At 36.7% G+C, this 13419-nt stretch overlaps 1 protein-coding gene across 1 annotated transcript in view; it reads right to left on the bottom strand.

Moving 5' to 3' along the window:
* The window catches only part of LOC149576737 (single myb histone 4-like), a 29673-nt gene extending 18899 nt beyond the window's left edge, over window positions 1-10774 (bottom strand). Inside the window, exons 1-2 of the mRNA XM_089819421.1 lie at window positions 10401-10774; window positions 2997-3208 (exon numbers count right to left, since the gene is read on the bottom strand). Coding sequence (XP_089675547.1) covers window positions 2997-3208; window positions 10401-10550 — 362 coding nt within the window. The 5' untranslated portion in view covers window positions 10551-10774. The remainder of the gene's footprint in view (window positions 1-2996; window positions 3209-10400) is intronic.
* Window positions 10775-13419: the final 2645 nt, after the last annotated feature.

Here is a 13419-nt window from a genome sequence, read left to right on the forward strand (position 1 = left end):
TCAAGATCAATCATGAGAAGTATAAAATATAGATGTGTTTAACTGTTAAGAAGACAAAGGACCAGTTAGCAAGAACTTTTGTACAGATTTATGAACAGAATTTTAAAAGCATTGAAACAAACTTGACAAATACAATAGATATGTTGTCAAATATTATGTGAATACAGAATAACACCTACACAACTTGATTCAAACGATTTCATAGCAAGATGAAACTGAAAAACTTTGGTTACCAAGATTGTTGTTTCTATAGAAAATAACTCTCTTAAATAAACAGAGATACATTTTACACATCAACGTTTCTCCATGCACAACATTCATGCCAAAACGATCCTTCAATTTTTACTAAGAATATCAAAGATTATATAAATCATATATTTGTCCAGGAGTCAGTATTCAACATTTTCGAATGATAAATTATAACAGCCATGATTTGATTTCCATGTTCTGGTCATGTATACATTTTACACATCAACTTTACACCTTCGTTTAGAAGCACATCCCATTGTACAACATTCATGCCAAAACAATCCTTCAATTTACAACGAAGAATATTTCAAGATTCTATAAATCATATATTTGTCCAGGAGCCAGTACTTAACATTTTTGAATAATAATAGCCATTATTAAATTTCCATCGTCTGCTCCCAGATCCTGTATCATTTCCATGTTTATATATCAAAGCAGCTTTTTGTAAATATAAGGCAAACACCTAGACTGAAACCCAAAGTGAATCTTCTCGCCATCAGTAAAACAATTGCTTCCATATAAAAATAGCTATTAAATGTTTTACACAAAATTTGAAGTATGGTGCAACCATAGTTCCCAGACTCAAACTCGGTAAGGCTGCCTCAATTTGGGACTTGGCAACAGCAAAAGCTTGGTTTCTGGGGAGTTTTGCCTACGCCAAGTTTCTGGAGAGTCGCAGTCACTGAGACTCGGCCAGGGTATGACTCAAGGAACTCACAAGGTCTCAGAGAGTCCAGGAAATATGGGTGCAAGGCATTCATTTCACGTAAGTGCTTAAGCCTCTTTGCATGATATGGCGATGCAAGTGATCGTGCAATAAGGCCTATGTTGAATAGAGACGGGTTGAAGGTATTTAAGACAAAAAAAACAGGGGAACTACTTATCTATCCAGACCTCCTCCAATGGATGTGGACAAATCTTACTCTTGTCTAAAATGATGTGGAATTTATTTTTCTTTTGAGGCCTAACACATTGTCTGCTTGAAAATTGAACTCTATTGTTGGAAACAGAAACCATAGAACATTAAAAATAAAATATTAAAAATCACTCGAACAAGTCTCAACCATTATTAAAATGCTTCATTGTTATTGCATAATATCAGGTCCAGAATATTCCAGCACCATCAGGGGTATCAGAGGGAGATGGATATTGAGTGAACACATCTCAAATAAACAAAACTAAACTGAAAAAGCAAAAACAAAAAATCCCCCCACCCCTCCCATTACAAGGCAGCTATGCTGGAGGTTTGCAAGACGTTTGCCAGAAAATGTGCATAAATGGAAAAAGTAAAATCTTCTGTGTGGGTTGACAAACAAAAGTAGCTGTACGAAAAAATGACAAAAACACAAAAAAGCTTTAATATGAATTTATTTTCTTTACTCACTGCCAGCTTCAAATGATGAATGGATACAAGAGATTTGATTGAACATGAAAAATTGATGTAATTGCACTATTTTAATGCTTCACTCTGATATATTGAATAAATTTGCAGTTTTGGAGAAGAGAAATCAGCAAGGTTCAAAATCTGAGACTAAACATTTGAAGGAATGAGAGTGGTGGAATTCTGGGTAGCCTTACACGTACTAGGTAACTTGAGAATGAATAATTAGCTTGTTGAAAAACATGAATTATTAGAGGTGAGAAATTTTAGATTTTATATTTGACAGGATGAGTAAAGTAACTCTTGAACCATATGTTCAAGAGAATTCTTAACCTTAGAATGCACCCCACAGAATACCTAACATAAATTATAATGTCGAAAGTTTCCTAAAGCGTAGTTCATGAGAAACATTACGGTGAAAAATATATTAAAATGATACAAGTACAACAAATAAATGAAACATTTGAACTCACATTCACAACTGTAGTGACACTGTGTAACATCCCCCCCTATCATTTTTATAATGGGCATAAATAATCTGAAACTTAAGATGACTTCTACAGTCTAAAAAGCCCACTGAAAATTAAAATATCCGTGCATGTTAATTACCCTAAGTTCACAAGAAAATATATGTTTCAGTGAACCCCAGAAACAATAGTACTACACAGTTGAAAGCAATATTCATACAAGAGGCAGGCAAGAGCCTACAATGCAACGGTAAATTGTGAGCCTCTCATCAGGGAGGTCTTGGGTTCGAATCTACTCAAGATCAACACATAAAAATAATCAATCTTAACAATAATAATAAATTATCTAGGCTTCAGCTGATTACCTAGGAAAAGAGGATACACTAATGAAGATGAACGTAAATAAATGCAACAGAAGGTAATTCACAAGAGAACCATAATTTTAACAGTATTGATTACAAAATTGTGTACTGTGCATTTAATGACCAATCATTTTTAAAAGCTTTATCATGTCAAATATATACACTTTTATAACGAAAACAGATTGCCTATAATCCATTGATTACAACTGTGTAATTTACTAGAGAGTTATGGCTTTGATAATTGAGTATGCAGAAAATTGTACACAAGTATAACCACGTCAAGAACAGTATTGCAAAAAGCCACTCTCACAGTAGCTTGATGAAGACAAGAACAGATAAGCAACGGCCAAGGAACAAAATATTCAACGATTAAATTATCTCTAATTAGATTAAAACCATGAACGTAGTTGTAATATCAAAAGATAAAAAGAACATTGTTCCTATGGCAGAAGTTATGTAGAACAAGCAAGCTAAGAGTAATGAATGACAAAATTCACTTGAACCTTTGAATCCTGAAATATTCTGAAGCAGAGTTACCTTGGCGTAGGGGTTCTTCCATTTGTCGAAATCTTACGGGAAACAAGATTATCTGTAGATGTTGACGGTGCTGATTCTATTGCAAGCATAGGGGAAGCAGCCTCGGGAGTCAAAGATTGAAAAGGAACAGCAGCAATTGCTTTCTTGGGAATTCTTATCCTCTCCCTTGATCCTTGACCGCTAGCACTTACACTCATATTGCGCCATTTGTCCTGAATAAATACATCATATTAAATTTAAATTAACAGGAATATATAGCAAAGCTTAAGGCATCCCACTAAAGTATTCAATGAGATGTTATGATAAGAAATGGTGAAAAAATCCTACCAAAACCAAAAACTCATGTAAAATAAAGCACACTAAATTAAATGATTTCTCAATAAATTATAGCTCAATCATGCAACCTTACTTTTCAATCGATGTGCAGAGAATTATGATCTTTAGCCTCCTGTTTTAAGGATAGGAGGCAATCTATCCTTCAAAAAGGAGGCTAAAGATCATAATTTTCACAGAACTAAAACGAAGAAATGGGGATTGGTACTCTAGAATATTACCACAGAACTCCTTTTTGGCAGCTTTTACTCTATAGAATAAGAAACAAAAAGATGAAGATGAATTGGAAGCTCTTATAGATAGTATCGTAGCAGCAGTTCCTTTGCTGCTGCATGATCTAATTGCAGAAGGTGTTTCTCTAAAAGTCATTTGCGGATCTCATATTGAAAGAGTCCAAATTGGAAGTTAAATAGATATGCAATGGAAATGGAAGAAATAAAACCTACATTTGAGGAGAGAAACTTTGTTTGTTGTAAGAGCATGTTAGATGCAGTGACAGAACTAATAGTGCATGCAGATATTGCTCAAGAAACTATGATAACCGTTCACCACCATGATAAGGATTTAGGTTTTAATTTTGTTCAAAAGTGATAAGGAGGCAAAAGTAATAAGTAATTATTGCAAGCAAGATTGGATTCTTGCAGAATACGTGTGGTTGTAAGAGGACACGTACACTGAAAGTTAGGAGAGCAAAAGTGCATGGATATACTATGGATGCTTTGGTGGCGGTATCTATAAGTGGAGTTCCCTAGAACACATGTAAGAATTTCAAAAGCATGGACAAGACACATTCCACTTATGCTTGATGTTGAGATGTGTGGCATTTTATTCAGTTTGGCTCTTCTGTATACATGGGTTGCGTAAGGAGGTGGGTGAGAATGGTGAGTTCTAGCCAGGTGGTAAAGAGAAAGGATACAAAGAGACACCACTATTTGTCATTCCATACAATATAAGGCAATTCTTCTGGTGGTCTCATGGGGACCCTAGAGTTCATGTGCAGAGTCTCAGAGGAGTAGAAGGTAGAGCTTGATAAAAGCCAAAGCTGGCTCTTAAGGTATATTTGAAGGCTAATCTGGGTCTTCTGATGACAGAACTAACCTTGGCCTCTGGTTGCTAAAACTGGTTCTGCCAAAGAAGTTAATCGACATGGTTGAGGTAAAAATGCATGTGATGACTGCCCCAATAAAAATGCATGTGATGACTGCCCCAAAGACTTGGAAGAAAGAGCAGTGGAAGAAAAAGGCGTTTAATGCAAGCCAGTGTAGCAAGATAGTTGAAATGTGGATTTTGATGCTTTGGAAAGTGAAGTCTAGCTCCTGTGAGCTTACACCTAGAATGCAGAAAGAGTGTTAGTTTGGCTTTAACATCCTGCACAACAACAGATGGCTAAAAGTTAACTGATTACACCATCTCAATGTTTTGCAACAGGTCTATTCACTGTTCTAGGCACCACTATAAGCTCTTCATCCATATGGATTTTTCCTCGCTGGCTGCACTTCAAAATGTCAAATGGGAGGCCCAAGAGGTGCTCAGGGAATAGTAAGGTGTGATCGAACTGCTAGCAGATGAGCAATCTGGCAATGAGAAATGGGGTGCGAGGTTTAGACAAAGGTTGTTGCAAGTTGATGAGGGCCTTTCTGGTCTTGGCATTTCTTGTGTTGGGTTTTACTAATGCCTGGACTTTGTCCAGCAATATCTAATAAAATTTCTGAAGCTTATATAAAGTCTTGGTAATCTTATGTTATATACATGCTAAATGATCAGTGCAATATTGTGCGTAGACAAGGGCCAAATTAGAAACCTCACTCAATTATCTTTAAAAAACATGATCTTCTTTCAAAATTACCTGTCAGCTTATACAATTTGTGATATCGGTATCAGGATTCTACTGTTCAGTTTTCAAGTCAAATCTGCTACTGTTTAGTTTTCAAGTCAAACTCATAATTCATGAAACATGAATCAATGAGTTTGACTCAAAAACTAGACAGTTGAATCATGTTAACAATTTGACTTGCTGTGGAAAATATTTCCTACTTACCAGCATATAAAAATATCCTCAGATTTGCTTAGCCTACAAGCAATGTCACAAAGTTCAAGCTTGATTTCCACTAAACTAAATAAACTAAAAATAAAAATTCATGAATAAATTCACCTTATAAAATTTCAAATTTTTAATTTATAAGTAATTAATCTTTTAAAAATAGAATACTACTATATTAATTAAATTTGAATATATTATAATAATTTTTAAAAACATTATAATACAAATATGTTCAAGATTCTATCATTTTAATTTAAATGTTATCAATATATAATTATTCCATAATTAAATGTGTCATTTTAACAGATAAATATTTACGTATATTTGTAAGAAGACTTTAACATGTGTTACCTGCATAGGCAAGAGCCTATAGCACAATGATAACTTGCGAGCATCTCGTGTGGGAGGCCTTGAGTTCAAGTCTACTCAAACTTAACACAGTGTAATAATTAAATACAATAAATAATAATAATTAATCTACGCTTCGGTCCATTACCTATCAAAAAACAAACATGTGTTACCTGCATGCAGATCTGATTTAAAGAGGAAGTTGTCTTTTCTGCAGGGCTGCTTTTTGGCAAGTTTCTCCTGGACCATGCTGAATGTCTCAGTAGCTTCTGCTGGTTTCTACACTTGAGGTTACTGGTGGGGCTTTTCCACATTGGAAGGAAATGACTGATAGATCTTATTTTATTGAAGGCCTTTGTGTGAGAAACTTTTCAGCTCAGGGGGATAACCCTGAAGAAGTTGGTCTGTCATAACATTTGATTGCCCATTGCAACATCCTTCTTCTCTCTATGGGTTTCCTTACCAGTCTCTATCTCCTCTGTGAGACTGGTTCTGGTTGCCTCTTTGTCTTTTCTTGAGTACAGTCCAAGGTGTTTCTTCTTGTAAAGGATTTAAGGATCCTTTGAAAACCCTTCTCAACTCCCATCTGTATTGGATCCCTTCTTACTCGCCACTTCTTTGCTCCGGTCAAAAGCATGTTTCAATTTCATAGTTGCTCTATGCTGCTTGTTTGATGTCTTGCTGGGCTTTATTGCTCTACCTTTCTGCCTACTTACCTTTCACCTTGTATAGTAAGTTAGACCTATGTGTGGACCTGGTGCTCGCCTTAGTATGGAATGCAGGCAAGCAAAAATTTGTAGTATTCATCTCAATCTCCCGATCCCTGCCAGAAATTCTTTCTCCAGCCATGCCTGTGGTTGCCTAAACAGAAAATCCTGAGCAGAGTATGGAATGTGGGCAAGCGAAAATTTGTAGTATTCATCTCAATCTCCCTATCCCTGCCAGAAATTTTTTCTCCGGCCATGCCTGTGGTTGCCTAAACAGAAAATCCTGAGCAGACCATGATTCAACAGGATTTCTGTGTCTATGCTTTAACAGGAAAGTGTAAAAATGTTTTCTAAAATAAAAAAATTAAAATACTATGCCCTAGACCCACTCAGAATTAAGGCAAATGTCTACTAATTTTTAAATCATGTTATGAAGTCCATGGAATTGCAAACTTCATGGCCAAAATTTGGCAACCACACCTAGACTAAACAGGATATATTAACTACATCTATTATGATCAGAGATCTAAATGAATCTTGAGTGGAAAAATGTAACTTTATCATGATGATATTAACATAGTAGCTCATTTGTATTAATGTAGTAGCTCATTCCTGATCCTGTATAAGAGAAATATCATCATTCTTTCTCAAGTCAATTATAATACTGGCATTAATACAAGGGCTCATATACTTTCTTTATTTCCACCTTAATATCTTATTCTTTTAAACCATGCTGCTCTACAGATATTTGTTTTTCCTCCCTCCCAAATTCTACAAACCCTTCCAGAAATCATACTCTCCTCTCTCCCATGAACTTCTTGCAAGAGTGAATTGAATCCCACCTTCAGTGATTATTCCTTAGTCATATGTCAGACTATCCTTTCCAAAAAAGGGGTTTCTGCTCTTGAGCTTTATCAGCTTCTATCAATTTGCTAATCTTTTAACTTTTTCCTAATCAGAGTGATCACACTTTGCCCACATTGAGAGGAAATAGTACAAGTACTAGTTCGATGAACATGGATTTTTACTTTTGAGAGATCCTGGGTGCAGATATCTGTGAAAATATTGAATATGATAAAAAATGTAACAAAAGTAACAATTATGCTATGTACACATTCTACACTGAAATTAATATAAATTTTATTAAAAAATTGTATTTTGATCTTGAAATTTAAAATCACCTGCACTCTCTCTCACCCTGGTGATGGATCATAGAGTGTGACTGGAAACGTTGATGCTAAAAATACACACACAATCAAAGCCAGAAGCTACTAAATGATCAATTCATAGATCATATAGAGTCTAGACTATTATTTATTTATTAAATTGTGTTACTTCTTAAATACGATTTTTTTACTTCCAGCAGATTTGTGGCTTCACCTCAGAGATACGCCCTGGAAATGTTCGGTTATCCCAAGAAATCGTATTGGCTTAGGAAGACTTATAGGAAGCATCTGATACTTTGTAGTAAGCAAATGCATTCCTCAGAAAACCCAGAACAAGAATCAGTACCAAAATCATTTCAGTTCAGGTACAAAGGGGATTTTGGAGAATCTAGTACAATAGGTTCTTTCATTGACATTTTTGTATGCCATATTTTATCTCTGCATTGTCACAGGCAGCAAGCAGACAGGCTAGTGACAATACAAATTACACCTTGTAATAGACCACACAGCTAAACTTTCCTGAATCATCTGCTTTGCAAATGCCAAAACCAGTAGCAGTATGATCTAATCTTCTCTCCTTTTCTCAACTCCAATTTTGTATTTCAAAGAATCCAATCCCAATGATTGATGGAATATATCAGTCAACAGTCGATGAGTTCAATTTCGAGAACAAATGACCATCATAATCATTGAACATATAATGCTGCTATGATTCTTTGGGCTTCTATATCAACTGTGATTTAGTCTACAATGTCAATAAAACAGCCTCCAGGTCCAGGCTAGTCTTAAATAACCCAATCTTTTCCTCATCAGGTAGTATACTTAAACCTAGAGCATCCTATGCTATTTGGCTGAAATAATTTGTTCTTATTACATATCATGCCTACAGACCCAGTCCCCTTTGTCATGTCACACAATCAAGCTTGAACTCAAGCCTAGATCTCCAATCAGCATTGCTTGCCACCTGACCATGTAGGTGGCCATTGACCCTATTTGCAAAAGAGTAGACTAAAACTCCAACACTTCTGTTATTTGATACCCCAATAAAACAGACAAATTTAACTAAAAAGCTACAAAATGGTCTTCAAATTTGACGATTTTTGGAATCCAAATTTTGGTGAGGATTTTCATATAGTGCACTTACTCTGTGATGCCTGCCAAAATTGCTATCAATGGCAAAAAATTCTTAAATATAATGAAAACTGAATCTCTCCTGACATTATGGTGATTGTATTTATAGAACACTCCCTGATATTTAGTTCAACTATTTTGTTGCCATTCCATACTATTATTGCAGAAATGGCACTACCCATCATTTTGCACTATCGGATGTTTTCTCCCTACCCTTAATGGCATAATCTTTTTCAGATTTCCTCTGGATTGAAAACAAAAACTCCAGTTAGAAGTTCTCTGATACTTACCATAATTTGGTATCTCTCTCGAGAAAAGAAGATAGAGGCATCAAGGTGACATGTCAGACATCTAGCATCCCATCATAAAGAAATCACAACAGAAATGACTCTTTCACTTGTTTTTCTGCATATGACAGGAAAATTTGTGGTGACATGCCAGACATCTAGCATCCCATCATAAAGGGATCACAACCGAAATGACTTCCTTTCACTTGTTTTTCTGCATATGACAGGAAAATTTGCAAACTTTCTCAACAAGAAAATTCCTTCAATATTTGATATCTTTCATGTCTGACCTTTTGACAGGTGCCATTTAGAAACTCAGCAACATCGATTGTTCCAGGAAGATTTGGCAACAGGTGGCAGACCTAATCAATGAATATAAAATGCTTCTCTCTCTTCCTCGGGGTTTTAGTTGCATATTTATTTTGCAAATCCCCAAAAACCTATCGTATTCCATTAACTGGATCAATAATGTTATTTCCAGAACAATATAAACTCAGACCTCTCAAACCGAAGGCATTTCCACACTTGCTATGCCATTTGGCATAAGTTACAAGACTTGGAACAACCGGTCTTAACGACAGGCGCCCTCTGTCACATATGGTTACAAACCGCCTTTGAGCCACCAACCATGCTTGCAAAAGCTTATTGATTAAACAACCCACATGTTAGGAGAGATGGTGCGATGACGAGAAGGGTAACCTTTAAGAACCTCCTCACAATTACGACTGAGGAACAATCGCTATGCAATAAAACATAGTTTCTATGTCACTCCTCCAACCCCGTGTCCAGTTCCAAATGCACCATTCAAGCCCGTTAACGGCCAGATCATAGAAGAAACTAGTTAACGAACCATGTTAAATACTATACTCTAAACCGTGCGTAAAAAAATATCTGAGATTTTGTTATACATTTAACTTTCCTGCTTTACTTAATCGGAAACTGAAACAAAAGACGTCAGAATCAACCATTTCCTTCTCCTGGCTATCCCATTTTCATGAAATCCCATGTGGGGTTTAAGGTTTGCAAAACCCTCTATCTTCGGATTAGGACAAAGCAGGCTGTTATAGACAACTATATATTTAAGAAAATGGGTATTTCTAAAGGAAAAGAGATAAAGATCTACGAGAAAGTCCAATTTTAGATTAGGCCCCTGCAGTTTGTTTTAGACAACGGATCAAGCAGAAGAAATGGGTATTCAAAAATGAGTTTAGGGGTTTACAAAAACCATAAAGATTTAGGTTTGGCAAGTGCAGACTAATCCAGGCAACTCATATTAAAGACAAACGTAACTGTTAGTTAAAAATAAGGGTTTAGGGTTTACTAATGCAAACAACTAAACAGAAAACAGAAATGGGTTATTCACTAAATAAAGGTCGAGTGAGAGGATTCACCTTCAAGTCGACATTAGAGCGAGCTGCTAAACATAGCCCGAATTCTGGGTCCTTTTGGATAGTCCGCCATCTCCCCGCGCCATATTTCTCTACCCCTTTTCTCAATGCGCCCTCTTCTTCCGAAGTCCATTTCTGCTTCGGAGCACCCATCAAAACCAATCTGTGTATTAGTGTATATATGCCTCTTATGTATATCTATCTAAAATCTCTTCTATTGTGGTCTCACTGGACAGCTCTTCTTCATAATAAGAAAACCTGAAATCTTAAATGGCCGCCGATGAGTGGAGTTGGAGCTCCACCCACCTGGTTAGCTAGCTAGCTAGCTGGTCTCTCTCCCTCTGTGTGTTTCTCCTCTCTTTGCTCTCTTCAGTCGTGTGTGTATAGTCCCCCTCTGCTGTATTTGTGTGCGGGTTTTACGTCCGCATTCGTCTCCCTTGGATAGTGGGGTTTAAGAGGTGGATTTTGATAAGGACAGAAAGTAAAAAGAATACTCATTCCACACCGCCACCAAATCGAAGGAGGTGCGGTCAATTGCTAGCCTGGCGACGCTTCCAAAGCAGCTCCATTTCAGAACACTTTTTTACCTTCGCAATTAGCGGTCACAGATTAAAAAACGATTTTGCAATTGAAGTAAACTTCTCCGGCATCAGACTTCTTATTTGTTTGTTAAAACAGTAATTTAGTTTCCAGTTAACCATCACGAGTTTTTAGATTTATTATTTATTATTTACTAGTACTTCACTAAAAATAGGTGCAATAGTTTACTCGAGTTTAATATATATGTTGAATGTTATATTGAAAAATATTAGTTTAAAAATGATAATAATAAATTTAGTATGACATAAGTTTGGACTTATCTAATAATTTGAATTAAGATTAGTATTATAATTAGAAATAAAGTTCAAATTAAGATTGGAGTCTCATTAAGATCACATTTATAATTGTACCAAGTTAGTGTTAGATTTTCATCAATTAAATATTATTTAATTTTGATGTAAATTGTTTAATATTTAGATAAGTTTAAGAATAATTCAATTTTCTATTGTCGGATATGTCATGAGTATGGTTATTTACAGCGTCAGTGTCCTCGCAACTTGACTTCCAAAGGAGTGGATGGTCTGCGGCTGGCAATGGTGGTGGTATGGCAGATGTTGTAAGGAAAGGACAAGCTCAGATGGATAATACAACCAATGGGAAGAATCGACTAGATGCTACAGGAAAGGGAAAGGCTCAAATACAAGATAAGGATGGATTTACCCCTGCTCGCCACGAGCTAAGGGGCATGGTTAGAAGATGCCTTTGAAAGATAGATTTTTTGATTCGGGTTTTAATTGCTTTGAGGTGTTGGCTAGTATGGTTCTAGAGGAGGTTATTCCTCCTAATATTTCTTCTAACTCAGTCTGCCCAGATGAAGAACTTTTACCTATTGACGCTTGTGGGGTCTCCTAGGTTGTGGTACATCAAAACTGCGAGGTCCCTATGGCTCCTGCGTCGGATGCTCTGGTGACACCTGTGGTGTCGGAGGATAATGACATTGTTATGGCAAACTTGGTTAAGGATGTGCTAGCATCTGGTAAGGGTAAGGGATCTCCTCTCCCATTGGGGTTGATGCACAGACCCTTTAAGCAGGTTTCCTTTACTCCTCCTCTAAGGAGTGGGTGCAAAACAGACCAAGAAAAGATTAAACTCACAGGAGATGTATTGATAGAGTCTGGGTCAGCAAAACCATTGGATGCTCATTTTCCCCATTCTACTCAATGATGATTATTTTATCACGGAATGTTAGGGGGTTGAATAGCACCCCTAGACAAAAGGCTATTCAGAATTTGGTAGTTGATCATTCTCCTAATGTTTTTTGTATCCAAGAGACTAAGCTCTTTGTGGAGTCTATGGTCTGATATGCCTCTAGTATTTGGACTCATAGGCAATGCCAGTGTGTTGGGGCTCTAGGCAGTGTTGGTGGTTTGGCTATCTTTTGGGATCCGCATAAAATTTCTCCCCTTGGTTGGGTGTCTTCTCGCTCAGCTCTTCCTATGGTGGCTTCTACTTTGGACTCAGGAGAGGTAATCATGATTACTAATGTGTATGCGCCTGTTATTTTGTGGGAAAGGAGGAACTTTAGAGGCATATTCAGTATGTTAGAAATTGTCACCCTTTTCATCCTTAGGTGTTAGCAGGAGACTTCAATTCAATTTTAAGTCTAAAGGAGAAACAAGCTGGTTTGGCTAGATTGGGGCCTTCTTCTGCTCTTCTTTAGCAGCACATAGTGCTTTTGCACCTCTCTAATGTTAAGCCTTATAATGGTCTCTATACTTGGAATAATCGAAGGACTAGGGCTGATTGTATCTTAAAACATTTGGACATATTTCTTGTTTCTTGTTTCTGGGTCAGTGGCACCCTTACTCTCTCTTCAAAAATTCTAGACTGGAGGGATTCTAATCATTGGCCAATCAAATTTTCTACTACTGGGGCTTTTATTCCCAAGCGTCCACCTTTTAAGTTCCAATTGATGTGGCTTTGTGACTCCTCTCTTCATGATCTTGTTTTATGTTCGTGGAGAGATGGCGCTCCTACATATGGTACTACTATGTTTTCATTTTCTAAAAGGCTTCAATATGTTAAAAGGCAACTCAAGATATGGAATAGACAATGTTTTGGGAACCTTCACTCTATGAATAGGCTTGCTCAGGAAGATCTTGATGTCATCACCAGGCATATTAGAGATCGAGGTTTCTTGGCAGATCTTAGAAGGGCTAAATCCCTAGCTTCTAGAGTTCTAGAAGAATGGGAACTTTGAGAGGAATTTTTTTGGAAGGAAAAGGCTAGATTTGATTGGCTCCAGGAAGTTGATAGGAACACTACTTTTTTCCATAAAACTGTGCAATCTCGTCGGAATCAGACAATATATCTTCATTGGTTAATTCTCAAGGTATCCAACTAACTTCCTTGCCAACTTTGTTCTAGGAGGCTACTCAGTACTTTTCTACCCTATTCTCTAAGGACTCTCCTCCTGCTAATA

This window comes from Cupressus sempervirens, chromosome 1 (assembly GCF_028749045.1).
Source record: "Cupressus sempervirens isolate cs-2001-9-10 chromosome 1, ASM2874904v1, whole genome shotgun sequence".
In the NCBI taxonomy this organism is placed as follows: Eukaryota; Viridiplantae; Streptophyta; class Pinopsida; order Cupressales; family Cupressaceae; genus Cupressus; species Cupressus sempervirens.